General features: G+C 35.9%; 2 protein-coding genes across 9 annotated transcripts in view; one reads left to right on the forward strand and one right to left on the reverse strand.

Annotated features, from left to right (window-relative positions):
- Window positions 1–13,628, reverse strand: part of cers6 (ceramide synthase 6) — a 43,942-nt gene extending 30,314 nt beyond the window's left edge. The window contains exons 1-3 of the mRNA XM_039683189.2: window positions 13,276–13,628; window positions 9,638–9,743; window positions 6,254–6,384 (exon numbers count right to left, since the gene is read on the reverse strand). Coding sequence (XP_039539123.1) covers window positions 6,254–6,384; window positions 9,638–9,743; window positions 13,276–13,445 — 407 coding nt within the window. The 5' untranslated portion in view covers window positions 13,446–13,628. The remainder of the gene's footprint in view (window positions 1–6,253; window positions 6,385–9,637; window positions 9,744–13,275) is intronic.
- Window positions 1–23,506, forward strand: part of stk39 (serine threonine kinase 39) — a 118,923-nt gene that overhangs the window by 38,184 nt on the left and 57,233 nt on the right. For 2 of the 8 annotated variants that reach the window (XR_016169350.1, XM_039683185.2), the window contains exons 1-2: window positions 16,315–16,707; window positions 20,795–20,907. Coding sequence is in view for 7 of the 8 variants with exons in the window: in XM_039683185.2 (XP_039539119.1) it covers window positions 16,602–16,707; window positions 20,795–20,907 (219 nt within the window). In the remaining variant the exon portion in view is untranslated. Of the gene's footprint in view, window positions 1–16,303; window positions 16,708–20,794; window positions 20,948–23,506 lie in introns of those variants that run through there. The other 6 variants (XM_089133428.1, XM_039683187.2, XM_089133427.1 and 3 more) reach the window with 5 other exon arrangements.

The following is a 23,506-nucleotide window of genomic DNA, read 5'->3' on the forward strand; positions in this document are numbered from 1 at the left end:
GACCACATCTTAAACAGGGGTGCCAATAATTGTGGAGGGCACTGTATATATTTACAATGACTTTGCAATAAAATAAATCAATAAATGAGTAGACAACAGGAGTGTTCAGGAAAACTACTAGAAAATTACATTTAAAAAATTAATACCATATGGCACCGGAATTACAAATTTCATCTTTAAATTTAGCAGTAAAATCAAAGTTGGTAAAATTATTTCTGTGAATCCTATCCATTTTAAATGCATACGTCTGATCCAATGATTAATTTGCTAAAATGAATCATTGAAATGTTGACATGTTTAAACAAATATGAATATAAATAATACAATAGGTAAATAGTGCTATAAATATTTAAACCTAGGTAAATATTGACACTAATGGCTATTTATTGGTGCATTAAATGAACAAATATAATTCATTCAAGATTTGATTTATTTTTCTGCATTTTTCTTCTTGCAACAAGCATTTGGAATCTACTTATTGTTTGGCTGAAATTATGCTTCAAAAAGGCTGAAATAATGTCAAGATTACACAAGCTATCACATTTGACAATGTGTTCCTCAGGTCATTATTTAAGAAGCTTTGGACGTATTCCTTTCAGCAGTTTTACTGGAAAACACCAGACAGCAAATCAGAGCCTTTGGGCTTGAGCTGACTGACCTTGAAAGCCCTTCTAGAAGGAGATACACCTGACAGAGAGGGATGCTCTGCTTTCAGACGCTGATCAGTGATGCTGTCTGACAGGCCTCAATCTGTAGGACTGCACTGGGCCATGAGCACAGAAACACCAGCTCTTGCTTACACACTTCTCAGTAACTTTAAACTGCATCTCCCATTAGACCTTTTACGGCTGACTTCTTCATAATCAACGGCTGAGAGAAAGAATTCGATTTCGTTTGGCTAACGAAGCACAGGGAGTTTTTTTTCTTTAAGCAAAAGGAAAAATAATCAATTCAAGTGTATTGAAATTAAAGGGCAGTTTTTGTTTTTTGGCATTATTTAACATTCTTGACCAATAGTAAGAACAAACCGGAGTAATTTACCTAATTAGAGGTCAACGTAGTTGCCTGGCAACAGGTTAGTTACACATGGGATCGAAAAAGAGAGAGAAATAAGCATTTGTGTGAAGTTAATACAGTATAAAATGGCTAGAGCTGGTTCCATACCAACTAGACAGCAAATCAATGATCATCCACTTTTTCAGCAGCCTTGGATGAGCATTTTCCCCATTGATTTCCTTCACATTCAGAATTCATGGATTTAAAAAAAAAAATGTGTTGCAAACAACAACAAAAAGTGTGAAATTCAGGAAAAAGTCAAAAGAACAAGACTGTGAGCTTTTTTGATAAAAACTATAATCCCATAAAGCAAAGCAAATGATGTAAAATAATAAAAAAGATTACATATACATAACATTTACCTTTACAATACATTTTAACATATATATATATATATATATATATATATATATATATGCTGAATGTTCAATACAGACACGACACACCAAAGTTTTTAATATACTCCTCAATCCAAACCTGAAGCACAACAGCTTCAGTTCTTTGAGAGAGATTCCATTGTGAGAAATTTTTACATACGTTCACAAATTCCAGTGTTTTTGATGGGATTGGAAGTGCACCATAATCTCAGGCATTATGCAATCACCACGTCAAAATCTTTTGTGAAGCATCTGGTTGTTTTCATACAACTCTGACAAAATACTGAACTGAAAATGCATCAAACTGACCACACTATCTGTGTAAACGTTCAAGTCATTCAGTGTTTCTATGGAGACAAAAAATATTCCTTATTCTCTGTGGGTGTGAAATAATCCACTCTTTCCACTGAGCTTTCTATGAGCTGTGATTCTTCTTTCCTCGCAAAGTGAAAAGAAAAAAAAAACGTCGAGGTTACACGACTAACAAGAGAAGACACAAGACTTGCCAAAAAAACCCTCCAAATGCATTTAGTTAAAAATCGAAGCCAAAAAATACTCCACTGACCGAGTAAAGTTATGTTCAGACTAAAATACTACCATATTTACTATTTTTGCAGTGTGTAAACTGTGCACAGTAAAAAAAGTCTTCTGTATGCACAAAACACACACATGAACAACACAGCACATGTTCTGAGATAAAAATGCAATGACCTTGACCTTTCTGCAGTGACTTTGACCTTTCCATGTGATGCATGGACCAGAAGATCAGGCATAATCAGCAAGAATTTTTATTTCTTAGACCAGTGGTTCCCAAACTTTCTGAAAGCATGGCACCCCTTTATAGTTTTTTTTTTCCCCAAGGCACCCCAACCCAATTAAACTAAACAAAAATAGGCAAGTAGGCCTACCTTATATGGAAATATAGTATATATATATATATATATATGGAAATGTTTGTGTTCTTATATGTCTGTTTGTGTTCTTTAAAGGGATACTTCACCTCTGGAAAGATGAATGTGTATTTAAAATGCCATTTATGTAGAAGAAATGTGAAATTATTTTTGAATTCTAGACTGAGAAAAGCCAGAAAATGTATTGTATGTGGACGAAAGACAACAATTCCCAGAATGCACTTGCTTCGCTGCCCTAGGAGGCCACGCCTACCGGTAACAGAGCGCAGTAGTTAAACAACAAGTCTAGGCTACTAGTGAGTCTCCGTGATGAGTCTGCCCCAAAATATCCGGGATTCGGCTTTTGCGTTCTACAGTCGCCATTCATCATGTTTACTGTGGCGAGCGGGACGAGTGAGGGCCGCGGGAGAACGGCGCGTGATTACCTGTGAGACCCACCGGTCTCGTATCTCTCACGGAGGAGCGGAAATTTTCTTAGCAATGTTAAAACGCACATCAACCGATCACTTGTTTAGCGTTCATGTAAACACTACATTCAGATTCACCAATCAGAATGAATTCAGTTAGATTGAAGTCTTTAGTCTTTAGCCTCTGGACAAAAAATCCTCCGAAGATGCAAAATGACGTTTTTTTGCGTCATCGGAGGATTTTTTTCAGACAAAAAATACATAAATCTCTCATCTCAGGGGGATATGAGGGCGGAAATCACGGTAATTCGAAAGTACTACAGGTTTTTAATACAAAGCTTCTTGCTAAATCCTAAACGATCCCTTTAAGCGTTACAGATTAAGCAGCTACGCAATATTCCGATTACTGGAAGAAATCAAAGGTCTTGTATGATAAATTTGCTGTTACCTCATGAACAAGCAGATCAACCTCTTATTGCTTAATTTTAGTTTTTGCTGTTTTGTCTGACTTGGCTGATCCATAATGGAAAGAAAGGAGGCCCATTCAATTGTGTGTTTAAATACGTGCAATTTACGGTATAGTAGGTGGGGACAGGCTTTGATTACCTGATGAACTGCAGGTTTGGTACATCACATCAAGTGCTTTCTGCGTCTTGGCCATGGTGCTATTAACGCTGCGTTCGCAAATGTACATACATCTGGCCCTAAACGTTTAATGGGAGCTGCACGATTCTGGATAAATTGAGAATCACTGCAGTTGTTTCAGCTTCTTCTTCCCAATACTTTTAATCCCAATACTAAAATACTTCCCAATACTTCCCAAAATACTAAAATACTTCCCAATACTTTTCTTCCCAATACTAAAAAGCAATACTTTTTCAAGCACCACAAAACATGATCTCCAATAGTGCCTTAAGCAAGAATCAGAGTAGCTCTATAATTCTCAGCATTACATAGTTCTCATTAGGCTAGTTCTCAAAAGTGAGCGTGTTCTGTGATCTTTGAAGACTTTGGCTTAATTGCTTCTGAAGGAAATGGCACAGTGTCGTGCTTTAGCGCTGATTAGATGGTCACTATTACTTCTGGGGCTAGATCAGAGAGAAACCGACAGAACATTAGTGTCATTGAACCCTACAGCTGAGGCTACGAACGGTGAACAAGGAGACAGTGTTCACACATACCGTGCTACAAAGCCATTGTAAGACATTAAGTTGCTGATTTATGCCGACATGAGCAACAGCGAGTGCCACCGTTGAGAGTTTAGCAGAGGTTGACTTTATGCAAATGTGACATGATGCAGCATGTCAGTCAAATATTCATTTAAAATCACGTCTGAGTTATGGGAAAATGTAGAACTACTGGTAACGCAGAGAGATAGAGCAGTTGAGGACAAGAAAATGAGATTCTGTGGACAGGACGAGCAAAGACAGGTGACAAGAGGGTACAAAGAGAGACAGGAATAGACTGTGGCCTACTTGCCCTAATGCCGCCTAACTAGCCAACACTGGGACACAATAATACTCACAGGTGAGACCTGTCTATTTCAGACACAAGGACCAACACCAACCAAATGAGTTCAGCAGAAAAGTTGAACAAACAACTCAGGTTTAGCGAGAAATCAAAACCGACCATGTTCACATTATCGAGAATTTAATACTTTTCTTCTTTGAATTGAGCTTAACAAACACTGAAGACTGGATTACAGGAATAAATATTGAAATATTTAATGAAAATATATAATGAAATATTATTTTTTTTAATTCTAATAATATTTCACAGTATTATTGTTTTTACTGTGATTTTAAAAAGTCTACTTTTCAAAAACATTTAAAAATATTACAGAATTGCCCTTAACGCATGTAGCTGGCCTTATCGTGAACGATTCATCGTACAAAAAACTCCAACATGAATAAACTCCAAAGAAAACAATATTTTATTTAATTTATATTTATATAAAAGTTATAGTTATATATAAAGTGGAAAATATACTCCTGTGTGTGTGTGTGTGTGTGTGTGTGTGTATATATATATATACATATATATATATATATATGAAGAGTTCAGATGCAAAAGCCTCTAAATGCCATTTGAAATTTTCTTCTAAAATGACAATTTTTATCAAGCTTGTGTATTTAAGTTCAGTAATTTCACTTAAATGACAATTAATATGTAATCTTTATTGCTATTTAATTGAAATTACTGAACTTAAATATACAAGCTTGATAAAAAAGATCATTTTAGAAGAAAATTTCAAATGGCACTTAGAGGCTTTTGCATCTGAACTCTTCATATATATATATATGAAGAGTTCAGATGCAAAAGCCTCTAAATGCCATTTGAAATTTTCTTCTTTAATGATGATTTTTATCAAACTTGTATATTTAAGTTAAGTAATTTCACTTAAATGGCAATGATAATTACCTATTAATTGTTATTTAAGTGAAATTACCGAACTTAAATATACAAGTTTGATAAAAATCATCATTAAAGAAGAAAATTTCAAATGGCATTTAGAGGCTTTTGCATCTGAACTCTTCATATACATATACACACAGGTGAAACTCGAAAAATTTTAATATTGAGCAAAAGTTCATTTATTTCAGTAATTCAACCAAAAGGGTGAAACTAATATATTATATAAACTCAATACATGCAGAGTGAGATATTTAAAGCATTTATTTGTTATAATTTTAATGATTATGACTTAGAAACCTTTTCACAATATTCTAATTTTGACTTTGGGGTTTTCATATCTATAAACCATAATCATAAAAATTATAACAAATAAAGGCTTGAAATATCTCACTTTGCATGTAATGATTCTACGTATATATTATATTAGTTTCACCTTTCAAGTTGAATTACTTAAATTAATAGTTCATTCATTTTGGATATATATATATATATATATATATATATGAAGAGTTCAGATGCAAAAGCCTCTAAATGCCATTTGAAATTTTCTTCTGTAATGATAATTTTTTTTATCAAACTTGTATATTTAAGTTCAGTGTGAAATTACTGAACTTAAATATACAAGTTTGATAAAAATCATCATTAAAGAAGAAAATTTCAAATGGCATTTAGAGGCTTTTGCATCTGAACTCTTCATATATATATATATATATATATATATATATATATATATATATATTGCATTTAATATGGAAACAGTACTTTAAAACCATTTAGCGGGCTCAATTTCTGTGATAGGAACTTCAAATTTTGAACACAACTTGACACCTGACTTTGATTTTAGGGTCCAAATTATTTTACTAAATATAGATTTTACATTTGCTTTACAGTCAGTAAACTTTCAGGTTTTGAAACTGCTTTCACTTCTGCAATAATATTGCATGTCTTCTCTAAAAACAGACCAACCATTTTTTTTTTTGGTCTGTATTCCAAATCATTCATTTAAATTCAGATCATGCACAAAAAGTTAACAATAACAAATCAGGCGCCCCGACAAAACAAGCACAGACATAAAGCGGATTCTCACATGCTCTCGCAGAAGCGCGCCAGTGTGCTGGGTTTCTCTTGGTTGCGTCGTTGTCTGAACCAGCGTTGGATGGTCCTCACGTCCCAGTCCAGCTGCTTAGACAAACCCTCTAACCTCTTCTCATCGGGGTGCTGAAACACACAGCAGACACAAGCATGTCACTGCAGAGATCTGACACTGTTCGAGGACAAACAAACCGCCTGGATTTGGATTTAACAGCTTGAAAAAATCACTCAATGCACATTTAAAACAGTTGTCATCTGCATATGAGCCAGTGAGACACATAATCACACTGTGATGTTCTGCTGTGCTGACTGATTCACTGAATCAGTTGTGAATGAACAAATCTTTCTTCTTCACTTCCATGCCCTAATTTCTAAAGGCACATTTCATAGATTTTTTTTTTTTGAGCTTACTGAACGCATATGCCGATATGAACTTGTCTGAACGAGACTGAGAATGACACTGGACAAAATGCAAACAAAACTAACGAAGTATGTCATTGTTTGAGGATCCGCTGACCATCATTGGCCACCGTATACGGTTCAGTCGGATTAGCAAGTGAAGTTATTCTGTAAAACAAGGAGAGTTAAGAAAATCTGAGTTTGGCACGAAAAACAGGTTTGACGGGTCCACAATTTATGAAATTGTAAAAATACACAATTAAATCATAATCAATTAAAAATCATAATCATGATTCTTTTTGGTCAGTATTGAAATCACGAAAATTGGTGGGCTGATACAAGTAATTTGAAATAGCAGTTGAATTTCACAATTATCGATACTTCAGCAAAAACTGAAAATAATACTTGATTCTGATTGGTCATCGTAGCATTCAGCAGTCAAATATTGTTGCCACTTTACAATAAGGTCCCATTAGTTAATGCATTAACAACGAGCAATACATTTGTATGCTATTTGTTCATCTTTGTACAAATGAGTTAATAAAATACAACTATTCAATTTACCACTTTTGATTTTAATAATGTATAATGTTGAATTTAACATTAAATGAGATGAATTAGTTTTACTCGGCTCTCTTTCTCATAAAACTCCCCCCCCCCCCCCCCCAAAAAAAAGTCTATTTATTTATTTGGCAAGTAGTCATGCAAAAAGCGGGATAATATCCAGCTATCATTGCAAAACAAATCACTTCAGGATGATACAGCCAGGACACCAGAGCTTTGGCCAAAAAAAAATGTTCTAAAGAAAATTACTTTTATACCAAAAATATTTCATAACAGCCCTAGAACTGATGTTTATCTCTAATGGGTTTAATGCAAACTCAATCAAATTCCAATTAGAATGAGGTCTCTGCTAACATGCTACATGAGTTTCGCCCTGAGGTCTCTCTCTCTCTCTCTCTCTCTCTCTTCAATTCCTTCAATTCAGGCAGAAATTGTCTCTTTATTCTTAAAGTGTGCCTGGATCTTGTGTGTTTAAGAATCTGAACATTTGTCAAGGAAACTTAGTTCTGTGGTGTCTAAAAATAGTCCTGGTGCGTCATACACATGAGCTTTGATAAAGCCACACACGTCAAAGAGCCACGCTATCACTCTGCATTCATAGCTTTGAGATTATGATTACTGTATAGTCAATCCATACTGCCCTCACCATCAACACTGTTCTCTTTTCCAAGACAAGAGCTCAAAAAGTTGAAACGTTATTCTTCTTTTACTTGGCAACTTTTGCTCTGCTTTAGTTCAAAAGATCATGCTGTGATTGTGCTGGTCCTCATTCTCAAATGAACTTGCATTTGATTCAAGATAAATGAACTTAATTGACAATGCATACTGATTCAGCTCATTCGGAAGGAGAGTTCACAGTGGATTTGTTGTAGAAATGTCCTGTTCACTTAATGTGATTCTCTGTAATCAATTTTCAGCAACTATGACACGCGCTTGATTTGATTCTGATTCACAGTCTCTGCAGTTTTTAATCACATTTCTGCATAATTTAACAATTATTTAAAAATAAATGACTGATAAAAAAAAATCTTTTCAATGTCATGATTCATTCCAGCTCCAGTAAGAATAGCATACATGAATTACTGAAATTACTTTTTTTTTTACTGATGCTCAATATTAACATTTTTTTTATTAAAAAAACTGTTTATTGGCCATTGGTGCCTTTTTAAGGATGTCAAAAGTACAGATAAAAGTCTGTACAACTACATGGATGGATGGATGATGGGTGGAAGGGATGATGGATGGATGGATGGAAGAGATGGAAGGATGGATGTCGGATGGAAGGGATGTTAGATGGATGGATGGAAGGGATGGATGGATGGATGTCAGATGGAAGGGATGATGGAAGGGATGGATGGATGGATGGAAGGGATAGGTGGATGTCAGATGGAAGGGATTGATGGATGTTAGATGGATGGATGGAAGGGATGGATGGATGGATGTCAGATGGAAGGGATGATGGAAGGGATGGATGGATGGATGGAAGGGATAGATGGATGTCAGATGGAAGGGATTGATGGATGGATGTTAGGTGGATGGATGGAAGGGATGGATGGATGGATGGTTGGATGGATGTCAGATGGAAGGGATTGATGGATGGATGTTAGATGGAAGGGATTGATGGATGGATGTCAGATGGAAGGGATTGATGGATGGATGTTAGATGGATGGATGGTTGGATGGAAGGGATCGATGGATGGAAGAGATAGATGAATGGAAGGAAGGGATGGATGGATGATGGATTGATGGATGGAAGGAAGGGATGGATGATGGATGGAAGGGATGATGGATGGATGATGGATGGATGGAAGAGATAGATGAATGGAAGGAAGGGATGGATGGATGATGGATTGATGGAAGGAAGGGATGGATGATGGATGGAAGGGATGATGGTTGGATGGAAGGGAGGGATGGATGGATGGATGTTGGATGGATGGTTGGAAGGAAGGGATGGATGGAAGAGATAGACGAATAGAAGGAAGGAATGGATGGATGATGGATGGAAGGGATGGATGGATGGATGGAAGAAATGGATGGATGGATGGATGGAAGAAATGGATGGATGGATGGATAGATGAAAGGAAGGAATGGATGGAAGGACTGAATGGATATATGGATGGATGGAAGAGATGGATGATGGATGGAAGGTATGGAAGGATGGATGGAAGGGATAGACGAATGGAAGGAATGAATAAATGGAAGGGATAGATGAGTGGAAGGAAGGAATGGATGGAAGGAGTGGATAGAAGAGATGGATGGATGGATGGAAGGAACGGATGGAAGGAATGGAAGGAACGGAAGGAATGGATGGAAGGAATAAATGGATGGATGGATGGTTGGAAGAGATGGAAGGAATGGATGGATGAGGAGTCAACTCAGAATCAGAATGAGCTTTTGAATCAAACATGGTCTTTACCTTGGTGATGGCAGTAAAGACCTTTTCCAGAATGGCGTTGTGTTGAGCCTTCTGCGGTCCATTGGCCTGGATTTTCAGACCAAGTGCGCACGGTCTTGCAATAAACCTACAACAACCAATAACAAAGAAGACTTTATTAGATTTATATCTCGTGATATCAATGCTTGATAGCTTAATTCTGAAGGTCTGACGGGCTGCATTAAAAATCTATTTTGGAAGGGAACCTCAGAGGTAAAATGCCTGCAACCACAGAAATCTAAGACTGAAGAAATCCCCCTGTCTGCAATCGCTGTGGAAGTCTTGCCAAATCTGCAGACACAGCGAGGGGAACCACACGGGCCAGTTGTAAGCACTTCGCCTGACTAGCTTCTTTCGCAAAGGTCTGATAAACATGATCAGAGCAACTGCATTAAAGTTGTTTTTATGCTAATGAGATTATATCTTGTCGATCTGATAATGAGAATGTCATAAAGGAAAAACAACCAGAAGAGACATTTCATGGGTTATTGCCTTGGGTATTTTCTAATCTCTAATTTGACAAAATATGAACTTTTTTTTTTTAAGATGGAAGCCATGTTTATCGCATTCTTTCTTTAAGCACATATTGATAATTTGTCCAACGTTTGAAATGATAAACTGGCAATTTCTTAAATGTTCCTGGCAGTAATGCTAATTCCTGGTCACCAATTCATTGAATTTCAATTTAAAACCCTTTTAAAAACCTTTAACTAACAAAGGCAGTGTGTTAATGACATCTTCCTGTGATGAATCCTGTGATATTGGCTGATTTGTGGACTCAAAGGAGCCGTTTGTGTGAAAATGATTCTTCATGCTCCTCCCAACCATTCGTTCACAATCTGAGCCAGTTGAATCTTGATATTGTCATCCTGGAATACGGCCATGATGTGTCTTCCTATGAATCTTTATAAATGAAAAGTTACACACTCCATCAACTTAAGTATATGCTTATTTAAATCCGAACAGCAACTTTTTTTTTTCTTTTGACGAGCAGTATATATATATATATATATATGCAAATTAGGGCTGTACAAAAATTAATTGCGATTAATCGCATCCAAAATAAAAGTCTGTGTTTACATAATATATTTGTGTGTGCTGTATATAATTATTTTGTATATATAAATACACTCACATACATGTATATATTTAAGAAAATGTGTTTTTCATATATAAAATATTTATATTTATATAATATAGATTATGTATTTATATATATATATATATATATATATATATATATATACAGAATTTAAGCGCAAATAATTCTTAAATATATACATGCATGCATAGGTATTTATATATACAAAATAATTATATACAGCACACACAATTTTATTATGTAAACACAGACTTTTATTTTGGATGCAATTAATCGCAATTAATTTTTGCACAGCCCTAATGCAAATACTTCGAAATGAACTGGTCTTCTAATGCTGGACATGGGAAGTGAGATGTCACTAGACAGACAGTTTTAATGAGCTTTTGCCACTTAATTAATAAGCTCATCCAATTAAGAGCCGTCACACAATGAAAATGCAATTCAGTGAAAATGCTCCAGAAATGACTCTTATAGAAGCTGAAGAGCCATGATAAGGTTATGAAGTCCGTGCTCAGACTGATTTGCCGCTTGCACACTGTTTGCTTTTGTGGGGCTGAAATGCCATAAATGTGCTGTTCCTCATCGTTAAACTTTACAGCTGGTGTACAATGCAGGAGTTGGAAGAGCACGTTCGCACTTCAGATAATGCGTCCTCTTTCCACGCTATACGGTGAAGATCACGACAGCTTTTATCAACTTTTGGTTGGACACTAATTGCTTTTTATTATTTTGAAAATGTATTTTTTACATGCAAAGTCAGATCCAAATGTTTCAACTACCTGAACACGTGGGTTAAACTTGGTAATAAAAAAAGGATTCCTAGAAAATCCATCATCCTCCCTAAATGCAATCCCAGAGGAGACAGTATATTTCGCCTTCTAACAAAGAAGATCAACATTCAGCTGTAAAGAAGTCTGTCAGATGAAGGTGAAGAGCAGATGGTCTGTGGCATACATAAACACAAAACCTGACACTGCGCCGTCCCGCTGGGAATATGTCAAAACTGCTGCTTTTGTGACATCGAAAGCCAACACACTTATCAAAATTAATAATTAATCGTATTAACCAACTGGGAAGCATGATATACTGCTGATATCAAGTGCACAGTGAATAATCTAAATGATATAATTATGATATAGGGGAGGCCGGGGCTAGTTGTCACAGAGGCTGTTTGTTAGTAAATATGCACTAAAAATATATCCGTATTTATTTATAAAACCATAGCAGTGGTTTTGAATCAAACACTGGAGAAAAAAAATTGCATTATGGAATTATTTCGAAGACTACGAAAATTTTCAAACTGATTATTACCACAGCCACAGCACAGTCCAGCTAAAAACAAATGTCGATAAAATTACCATTTTTTTTTTCTGTCAAATGCAATCGTTTTTGAAATAGTTTTCTGGTGTTGCAGCAACTAACAGCACCTGCATAAACAATTATGTAAATAAAAAAAAAATGTAAAGTGGATATATCATGGTTGTGACAAAAAAGATGAGCATGATTACCTATTAATATATAATTACATATATATATATATATATATATATATATATATATATATACTACCATTCAAAAATTTGGGGTCAGTAAGATTTTTTTTAAAGAAATGAACACTCAGGAAGGGTGCATTAAATTGACAAAATGTTTTTTAAAATAAGGTTTCTAAAGAAATATCGAGCAGCACATCTGTTTTCAATATTGATAATAATAATAACTGCTTCTTGAGCATCAAATCATCATATTAGAATGATTTCTGAAGGATCATGTGACACTAAAGACTTGAGTAATGATGCTGAAAATTCAGCTAAATAAATTGAACACTGATATTGTGATAATAATTCTCACAATATTACTGTTTTTGTGGTATTTTTGCTCAAATAACATGAAATTATTTCAAAAAACATTGTGACGAATTGCAAAATGTAGGTCACGAGTCTCTTAAAAATGTAGGCCATGACGTTTCTTTTAAAATTTGTAAATATTCTAAATAAGATGACCTAAAATTTGGATTAATACATGCCTTTGACTGGTTTCTATAAACCTGAATATGTTACATAATACACTTACGTGACATAACGCATAATTAGGAAACGTATTAATTCAACTAAATTCTTTAGTTTTTGTTTGGTTCCCTTTGTGACAACTTACCCCATATACAGTAGTGTGACAAGATGCCCCAGTGTTGGGAGTCAATGGGAAATTCAAAAACTTTACATTTGCTATAAAAGCATCCCGTTTAGAAAAACCAAAACCTACACCTAAGACTGATCTACAAAACAAAGACAGGCACTGACTGACCTACTTTCATCAGTATCATTATTCCAGAAGAAGGGCCATATTGTGTTCCTGTCATTGTCCTAATTCATACAAGGATTCAGTGACAATGTGAAGGAGCACAAACCCAGTCCCACCATGATCATCAGCTGAGGATGAAGCCCTGAGCGCAACATCATCTTCAGCAGTGATGATGATGCTGGTGCTGATGGTGAGGATGAAGATGTGACACTGGACGTACCTCTCAAAGACCAGCCGGATCATAAACATGCAGAATGCTAAAGGACACGCTAGATACAGATCCTCGGCTTGTGGAAAGGTTGACTCGTCAGTATTTTTCAAGTCAGCCCAGGTTACGTTGTGCGGGAGCCAGAACCTCTCGTTCCAGAACCACACCAGAATCCCTGCCATGTCCAGCGGATCTGACGCTTTGACGCCCGTGCTGATGTGCGCTCGATGGCCGATGCGGCTTTGCGACGCTCTTTCACGGCTGATCTTTGCAGGTCCAGTGTGTGATGATGATTATGATGATGTTGGTGATTATGGACCGCCCGTTTGTGTTGTGTGTCTCCACTCTCTCCAATGTAGGGAAGTAGAATGCGAGCGACACGCTCCGCCTCCGCGATGCTGATTGGTCCGTGAGCTTGTCAATCATATACGCGTCGCTTAACGGAACGATTCAGGAAGAAATTAAATTAATATTTTCTATGTTTATTATGAAAAACTGTTTATGTGGCTCTGATCCAGTCTGTATTTAATTATAATAGTGTGGTATATGGTCAAAAAAAAAAAAAAAAAAACTTGTTAGAGAAACTCATTAAAATACAAGCTCAATGAGACAGTGATAGATGCCATTTAAAAATGTCAATTAATGATTAATTACTGGGATAAGGGGCATTAAGAAGAACATCATACAAGTATGGTTTTACAGAAGTGCTGGGAACAAAATAAAAGTTGTAAAAGAAGCTTTGGGTGAGGATTAAAATATATGCCGACAAAATGAAATAGCCTATCAAGATGAGCCCAACAGTTGTAATTTCCGCATTATGAGCCATAGGTTAACACACCTCAAGTATATCTGCATCTGTTGGAGGTTTAAAAAAGCAGAATGAGAAGTAGCTTTGCCATTAGCATTTTCAGTAGCCTATATGTTCCCCTTATTCAAATATTTACAGATGGCTCAAACGATTCAGAGATAAATTAGCAAAACAAACAACAATAGAGATAAGTTCCATTAAGCAAGTCAGTAATTAAGGTTTTAAGATGGAATAAAGGAATAGAAGAATGGAGAGGAAAGTAGAACAATGTTAAAAAGGGCATATTTTTCTTCATTAATGTAAATCAAATAAGATATAGATCAATAAAATAAGAGACTATTTGTAATGCCCTAACATCATTCTATTATAATTTAAAAAGCACACAAAACATCCAAATGGGTTATGATGTGAACAATGTCATGTTGAAGAAACAAATTCATGTGATTTTTGAGGAACAAGAAGAAAGGAAGAAAATTGAATTAATTCATACATTTGAGGTTTTAATAAAATGGTCAAGTGAAATAAATAGTAAAGCACTCTTTGATTTTATTAGGGAGACAGGGTTGATAGGCTATATAGAATTTAAAAAAACTGGGGCGGTACTGGGGCGGTACCTTTTCAAAAAGGTACACTTTTGTACCAAAAGGGTGCATATTGTACCATGAAGGTATATGCACCCTTTAGGTACAAAAGTGTACCATGAAGGTACCAATATGCACCCTTTAGGTACAAAAGTGTACCTTTTGAAAAGGTACCGCCCCAGTGACAGCTTTCGTACCTTTTTTTCTGACAGTGTAGGTTGTAGGTCATACATAACTAAACGAGTGTTATTTTAGTATCATTTATAGGCTACATTAGTTTTTATTAATATTTTGAAATAGCTATTCATATTATCAGCTTTCATTTTTAATTTCAGTTTAATCTTCAAGTTTAAATACTATTAAGGTTTAATTTATGTTTAGGTCAGTTTTACTCCTTATTTATTTATTACTATAAATTAGTAATTTTGGTGCTTATGACTTATTTAATTCTATTTGTCGTTTAGGTTGCTTTTCATCTCATATTATATTTGAAATTATTTAAATTATTTTAGCAAAGACAGTTTTAACAGTTAGAGTGAACCATAATACCATAATATCTAAAATAAACTTTTTATATTGGTTTCTAAGGGTTTTATGGCTCCCTATATTATAACAAGAAAGCAATCAATATGTAGAATTTGTACATCTCTGTTTTTATATTTCCCCTACATATAATAAAGCATGTTTTTCTAGGTATTAGTCTGGCTTCTTGCAATATGTAAATCCCCTTATAGTTCTAAATCAAAATAAAAGCATAAATCGGACTAAAGCGGGTCACGTGTCATGGGCCCGTTAGCTGCCAACTCTTATGAAAGGGCGCCACCTGCTGGGTGATGGCGTGAATTAGACGTCAATACATGTAGTGATTAAACCAGGCCTATATTAAATCTAGCTAAATTATTTATAGGAACATAAAGCCAAATTTATGAAGACCTAACCACTTTTCAAAATCTTTTTAACTGGAGTTGATAACCTGCATGCTGATGATATTGTGATAGGAAGTATAAATAGAAACCTTTGCTAAATAAGTTGTTACAAATTACTCAAAGACGTCATCACTTGGAGTATTACTAACCTGTAGCTTTTAATGAAGGGGAAGATGTCTGAAATATACATCTAAGTCATGGAAATATTAAATAATAACCCCATTAATTACAATAATTATTACAATTAAAAACAATAAATAGCACTAACAACATGCCATCGGGTCATCATACCCCAAGGGTCTAATTTAATTTGACTCTAAATTAAAAACGATAATTTTTACTCCACAAATCTAAAGACATTAATATGTCCACATCACATCCATCACTAACAAATAGGCTACACAAAAATAAATAAAAATGATGTTCATAACATAATAAAATATCTAGTCAATAGCAGTTTAGTAGTAGGCTAATTAAATAATAGGCTATTTCTTGTAATAATAAGACATGTATAAAGTGAAAATGCCGAATAAAACAATTAAAAGTGGCCACGATGCGATCCTTCATAACTTAACAAAAATCTGAAATAAAAAAAGCCGAAGAACAACTCCGAAATAAATGAAACTAGCAAACATGACTAGGCTATAGACGATCAACGTCACCAAGACCGCATCTATATTCATAAGCTAATTATTAATGTCCGTAGCCTATTATGTTATGACTATGACGATAATTGTTGTTAATGTGTGTACTTTTTTTTATTTCTTCAAGCATTTATTAATAATACAAAATAGAATTAATAACAGCTAATTAATATCCACAAGCCACGCTAGTGATATCAGCGCGCTGAGATGAATATTCATGAGCTCAGCCTTCGCTGTAGTAGGATAGGATTGAAGATGTGTGTGTGTCTCCGGATGTGTTCTCGCAGGCGGTAGTGAATGTCAATGATCCAGCAGCAGCAGCAAAGAGAGAGAGTGTGTGAGTGAGTGAGTGTGTGAGAGCGACTCTCTCAGCATCATCATGGCGGAGCAGAGCGACTCCCCGGCGGCCGTCCAAACCCCGCAGCCCTCGCTCAGCACCAGCTGGCCCATCGTGAAGGAGGCGTACGAGCTCCAGGAGGTCATCGGTGGGTAGATACAGATGGATTTGAGCCCGTCAGTGGCTGCTGTTTGTTGGTTTGGGCCTACCGGCTTTTTCCCATATGCACTGGCCGATGACAGTAATGCAATGCGGATATGACAAGTGAAGCTACTGTATGTTTTGAAGCTGTTGGGTGTAATGTCATGATCAGGACAGCGCGCGCGTATGAGTGATGAGGCATCATTGAGATACAGGAAAGGTGCTGGTATGATGACACGTGTGTAGGGAAGGTTATTTTAGCCGAAAAGTGCAACCAAGTTTTTGTGGTTAAAGTTGATGCATAGTACACGCTGGCGGATATTAAGCAAAACACTATTAACTTATATCTATAAATGATTTGCATAAATATTAAGTATGATATTTCATGTTCTGAGTGTGTACTGTAGGTGTCGATGTTCTCAGCACTTGCACTGTCTGTGTCTGTGAGATTTAAAGGTGTCATTTGAGTCTTGCTGCATGCGATGCGATGCGTTTGCGCCGTGCTCGTGACGCCCTCTGCTGCTCGTGCACGGCGTCTCTACTCAATCTGCTACTTCACAAAGTTTTACACAAAGTTTGCATATGTGTTTTAGATTTTATTTTATCAGGCTTTTATGAATTGTATAGTATGATATAGTGAGAATATTGAGCTCATTGATTTAAAAAAAAACACCTTTGTTTAATTAGGAGGCCCTAACTGAGCAAAATGTGCAATTTGGTGCAGATGCTGCTCATATTTACAAGGCTAAAAAGATAAAATTATTGTAATGTAAGTCAATGATATCTTTATAACAGTATAGCAGACTACTTGGATAAAATGTCACTCAGTATCTCGTAATAATATGTCTTCGTAAGATTATGTAAATACTTAGTTTTATGATAAAAGCTCTGTGGTTTTTATTGTGGGGGCAAAATATAATTGCAATATAGTGATGAACAAATACATGCTCAACAAAAGCATGTTGAATCCTATTTGAAACTCACACTTTAATACAAGTTTTAGTTCAAGGAAACTAAGTTGCCTCAGTTTAGGAATAAAGCGTTCAAGATTTCACAGCAAAACAATATAAGCAAACTATTATGTGGTTGCGGTTTTTCATAGTTTCATAGTGATCAACATCAAGATGTTAGTTTAAAATTTCCATGAATTACCATTTCTTTTACGATTGTTTTTCTCTGTTTTTTTTTTCCAAGATGAAATATTACACACATAAGTTGTTAATCTCTAAATCAATTCAGTTTTTATTTTCAATCATTAGTATGATGTTAAATAATTAATTACTGTAATTTAATTATGTTTCACTACTTGAAAAAGTAAAGTAAGGGAGGGATTACTTAATTGCATTAATACTGTATAGACTACAGAACAATTCTATATAAAATAATAGCGGAGTTAACATCAGAATTTAATGTCTAATGTTATTGTAACTTTCTCCCTTTAAATACTTTGGTCAGTTCAAGAATACTTTGTGCAATTTTATATTATTTATTTGAAAGAATTAAAAGAGCAGTTTCATGTCTATTGTTTAACTGGTTGAGGTTGATGGGATTTAGAAAGTAATTGATAATAAGTAATGCAATCATTTTTAGTAGCTAGTAATTAGTTACTTTTAAGAGTAACTACAGCTATACAGCTAGCTAGCTTTAGCGATTAGCTTCTGTAAAGTTTCTCTGCTGTTCTGCTAATCGGTGTGTGACGTGTTCAGGACCCCCTCCTTATCTCTCAGCCACATTTGGCACAGTACCACAATCTTGCAGTGTGAATAGCAGCACTATATGTGTGTGTTTGTGTGTGTTTACAGTCACAAACACAATGTGCTTTATCTAATGTGAATCAGCAATTGGCTCTAAATGTTTTATGCATTTATTATTGAGTAAATGTGTACATTTAATTGATCAACCAGACCGCCTCTGTCAAATTAAGTCTAATACATTTTGAGTAGATAGATTGATTGTTGTCATTTTTATTACTTTTTTTTAATGATTTTTTTTTTAATTTCAACAAAAATATGAAGTAGTACAACACTGAAAACTGGAGTAATGATGCTGAAAATCAGCTTTGATCACAGAAATAAATTACATTTGAAAATATATTACAATAGAAAAGAGTCATTGTCGTTGTAGTAATATTTCACAACACTTTACTGTTTTTACTGCATTTCTGATCAAGCAAATACAAAAAATGTATAAAAAAAGAATTGAAATGAGAAATTATTGACAGCAAACTTTCTGAATGTTATTATTTAGAGTTTTATTATGTTATGTATTTTGTGTTATCATATTATTTTGAAATGATTTTGTCCCTCTGCCAGTGTGCATGTGTGGGGTGTATATTTATTAGTGGTCAACCAATACTGTATTTTTTATATATATTTGGAGAGAATGGCAGCAGCTGGCCTATATAGTTGCAGGAAAAAGTATGTGAACCCATTGAGTTTCTGAGTTTCAGTCGAGTCCGAGTCAAAACCGAGTCTTTGAGGAAGCAAGTCCGAGTCGAGATTTTGTCCCGACATATCAGTTTTGATATTCATGATTTAATATCACCCCAGTTAATAATCAACAGTTAGGTCTACCGACTAAGCTAGATTGGACATTGTTTAGAGCAGTCGTTAGTAGGGTTGGGTATCGTTTGAATTTGAACGATTCTGATTCCGATTCCGATTCCTTGTTTCGATTCCGGTTCCTAACGATTCTCGATTCCGATTCTTTTAAGAGGCAGGGTCAAAAAAGTTTAGCTAACCTTGGCTAACCAACGGCTTTTCTGAAAGAAATAATCCTTTCTGAAGGAAATACTCCTTCTGTAAAAATACTCCTTTTGTCACAAATTTTGCATTTTGCCGAGATTTCGTTATTTTTAAAAAAGTGAAGCCACACTTTGGATCACCGACGTAAGGTACTCATGTTCGACTCGCGTGGTTATGCCAACACTTCCGGTAGACGCTTCTTCGTTGGTGTTGTTCAGCGGTTTCTTCTTCCGCTCGGCGGACTGTGAATATCGAAACTAGGAATCAAAATTTTAACTTTTGAACGATTCCGGGAAAAACGAAAAGTTAGTCTCGGTTCCAATCGATACTCGATTCTCGATACCCAACCCTAGTCGTTAGTGATGGGGACGAGACCACCTATGCCGAGTCCGAGTCAAGACGAGTCTTTGAAGGAACAAGTTCGAGACGAGTCCGAGAAAGCAGAAATTGGTCTCGAGACTACATCATATCTAGTACCTGCATTGTATATTTCGCAGTAGTAATTGAATCATAAGTTGAAAAGTATAAAGAATGGAGGGATATGCGGGATATCAGTTTAAGACACTTTCAAAAACCAAAAGAGATCTCAAAACTTGACTTGCAAGATGAAAAGGGTTACGAAATCATCTCCGAATGCCATGACACATAGTGAAACAAACGGTCTACAAATGGAGAAAGTTCAGCAGCGCTGTGGGTGTTCTGCAAAGATGACTGATAGAGGAAGAGGACAGCCACTGCGGTCCCAAAAAAAGCATCGCTGTACGTCTAAAGTGGGCAAAAAGTCACCTGGACAGCTTGCTGACGTTGATGTGAAAACTAATTCCCGAGTTCCCATTTTTCAGGAGACTGAAGACCGTCTGTCAGCCAGCTGAAACAGGACCCAAATCAAGTAAATTAACCAATAAAAATATGCCACCTTGAGTGACCCAGTCCTGACCTCAGCCTGAATATTGCAGAACTGAAAGCTTTTTGTTCACTGGTTTAGAAAAGGTTTCACATACTTTCCCCACTCACACGATGCATATTTGCTTATGCTGACTGTTTGTCTGTTGCTGATGAGTTGATTGAGGATTACATGGTAAATACAAGGTCCAAATGCAATTATTGAAATAATATGCACGCGCATTTCTAGTATAGCATGCCATTTGTCTCCACAGTAAAGCTACTTATCAAAGACGCCACACACGTCTATTATCAATCCTATAAGCACATCATATGATCAGCTGCACCTGCTGTGCACACGCTTTTATTTCCCAGAGGGCTTGTTTACTGTCCGCCTTTCATCTAGAATAATGTCTTTGACACTGCGTGCTTTGTTCATTAGAGACGTGTGTATACTGTGTTTTGTAGGTAGCGGAGCCACAGCAGTCGTCCAGGCAGCTCTTTGTAACCCACGACAGGAGCGTGTGGCCATCAAGAGAATCAACCTGGAGAAATGCCAGACCAGCATGGATGAGCTGTTGGTGAGGAACAACATAAAAACAGCTGTGTCTACTCATGCAGGTTTTGCCATACATATGCATATGCATGTTAACACACACACACTTACGTTGGGTTTCCATGTTTTATGGGGATTTTTACAGAGACATAATAGTTTTTATACTTTACAAACTGTATATTCTAGCCCCCTACACTAACCCAACCCCTAAACGTTATACATCACGGAAAACAATTTTAGATTTTCAAAAAAACATCATGCTTTATGATTAAAGGGATACTCCACTGTTTTTTCATATTAAACTATGTTATTCCCTTTACTAAGACGAGTTTATACATACATTTTGATCACACTTAACTAGCCCAGTTCATTCAATAGGGGCCAAACTTCGACTCGGCGCAGTAATATCATCACTCCGGAGAGTGAGAGGACTTTTCACGAGTGATGATATTACTACGCCGAGTCGAAGTGCTCCCAATCACTTGCTGTGGTATTCCGCCATACAATATAGTTATCCATTTTACACGCTTTGAAAAGCGCTGCGTTTTATTTTGTGTCACCGTCCTAGGTCGAGTTACACTACTCGAGTATCTGTATTTAAATAGGGAAAACGTGGAGGTGTTTGGTCGCTTCTCTACTTGGCCCATATTGAATAAACTGGGCTAGTTAAAGGTATAGTTCACTTTGAAATTAATTTTTGATATGTTTTAGCTTACCTCAAGGGCATCCAAGATGTAGGTGTCTTTGTTTCCACAGTATTTTCAATTTTGACATTTTTCAGCCAAACCGTTGTTGTCTATCAGTCATACACTGGAGGCTAAGGGGGTCCACCAAAAATCATGCACAGAGAAGTCAAAATTAAACATGATTTAATGACTCCTAAATGTAAGTACACATTGATGGCCTAAGACACGAAACGAACGGTTTTTGTGAGAAAACGAACAGTATTTATATCGTTTTTACCTCGTGTAGTCACAGTGACGTCCAAGTGATCTGAATCAGTTGTGCAATGTCCAACTGAACCGAACTGAATCAGTTCAATGGTACGCCGAAAGTGATCACACGTGTGACGTCACTCAATATTTACACGGAGATTTCGGAAGTTTTACCTTTCACTAAACATTTTTAGATATACCGAAATCGTCTTCCATTGCGGTTTCCTGTATATCTAAATATGTTTAGTGAAAGGTAAAACTTCCGAAATCTCCGTGTAAATATTGAGTGACGTAGGCGCGCAAGCGATCACTTCCGGCGCATGCGCAGACCGAAGCGCCCGTGCCGTCAGATCATTTTGTCATGGCTATGATTACAAGAGGTAAAAACGATATAAATACTGTTCGTTTTCTCACACAAACCGCTCGTTTCGTGTCTTAGGCCATCAATGTGTACTTACATTTACGAGTCATTAAATCATGTTTAATTTGGACTTCTCTGTGCATGCTTTTTGGTGGACCCCCTTAGCCTCCAGTGTATGACTGATAGAAAACAACCGTTTGACTGAAAAATGTCAAAATTGAAAATACTGTGGAAACAAAGACACCTACATCTTGGATGCCCTTGATGTAAGATAAACATATATCAAAAATTAATATCAAAGCGAACTATCCCTTTAAGTGCTATCAAAGTGTCTCGCACGCCAGAGCGATTGAGACGACAGAGGTGTGTATCAACTCGTCTTAGTTAAGGGAATAACATAGTTTAATATGAAAAAAACGGTGGAGTATCCCTTTAAATACATTGTAAAAATGCATATGCTTTATCTAATCAATAGAATCGTGGCAACACATTACAAGCAATATTATTAATTAAATTTAACAAATTAGAATTGAATCTATTTTCTAGAATTAGAATCTATTTTCTATCTATTTGTATTTCTATATCAATATGGTACACTAGTATCCTATACAAATCAATTTTATAAACGAGTTAGGTCAAAAGTAATCTAAAAGTAATTAAAAAAGTAGTCAGATTACAGTAATGTAATGCACTACAATTTTGTCATGTAATTTGGAATCAGTAACAGACTACAATTAGTAATCTACTCAGCACTGAGTTTTACCTTCAAACCGTGTCTTTTCCTTATAGAGAACTTGTATGATTGAAAACTTCAACAAACACTTCAGATTTAATCATTTTGAGTGAATAAATGACTTGTGCACGTTTCATTAAACGCACAATGTAAGTGTTTCAAAAGTCAATTAAACCATTAATCACAGTTATTTGTTGGACAACTAAAAGCCAATAACACTTATAATTGTGACTGCCCTAGTTTCTCATGAATGTGTTTCATATCTGTCAAAGACACATGTTACATGCTTTTCTCACAGCACGCTTTCCCTACTGTAATCATGCACACACACACACACACACACCCAGCAGGCCTTTCACTCCGACACTCCTGACTGAGTTGTTTTCCATTGATCTTTGTTTTGGTGCAGAGAGACTGGAAACTGATGGTTTGATTAATGACTATTCTGCCAAGAAATCAAGTTTATTCCCACAGATGGGAATCTACTATAAACATCTCTCAGATTTACTCTCAAATTGGCTGACACAGAAATATGGGTTTGTGTAAATTTATGCTGAACCCAGGCATACAGTACATACAGATTTGTATCTTGCAG

The sequence above is a fragment of the Pimephales promelas genome, chromosome 7 (assembly GCF_988280905.1).
Source record: "Pimephales promelas chromosome 7, fPimPro1.hap1.1, whole genome shotgun sequence".
Lineage (NCBI taxonomy): Eukaryota > Metazoa > Chordata > Actinopteri > Cypriniformes > Leuciscidae > Pimephales > Pimephales promelas.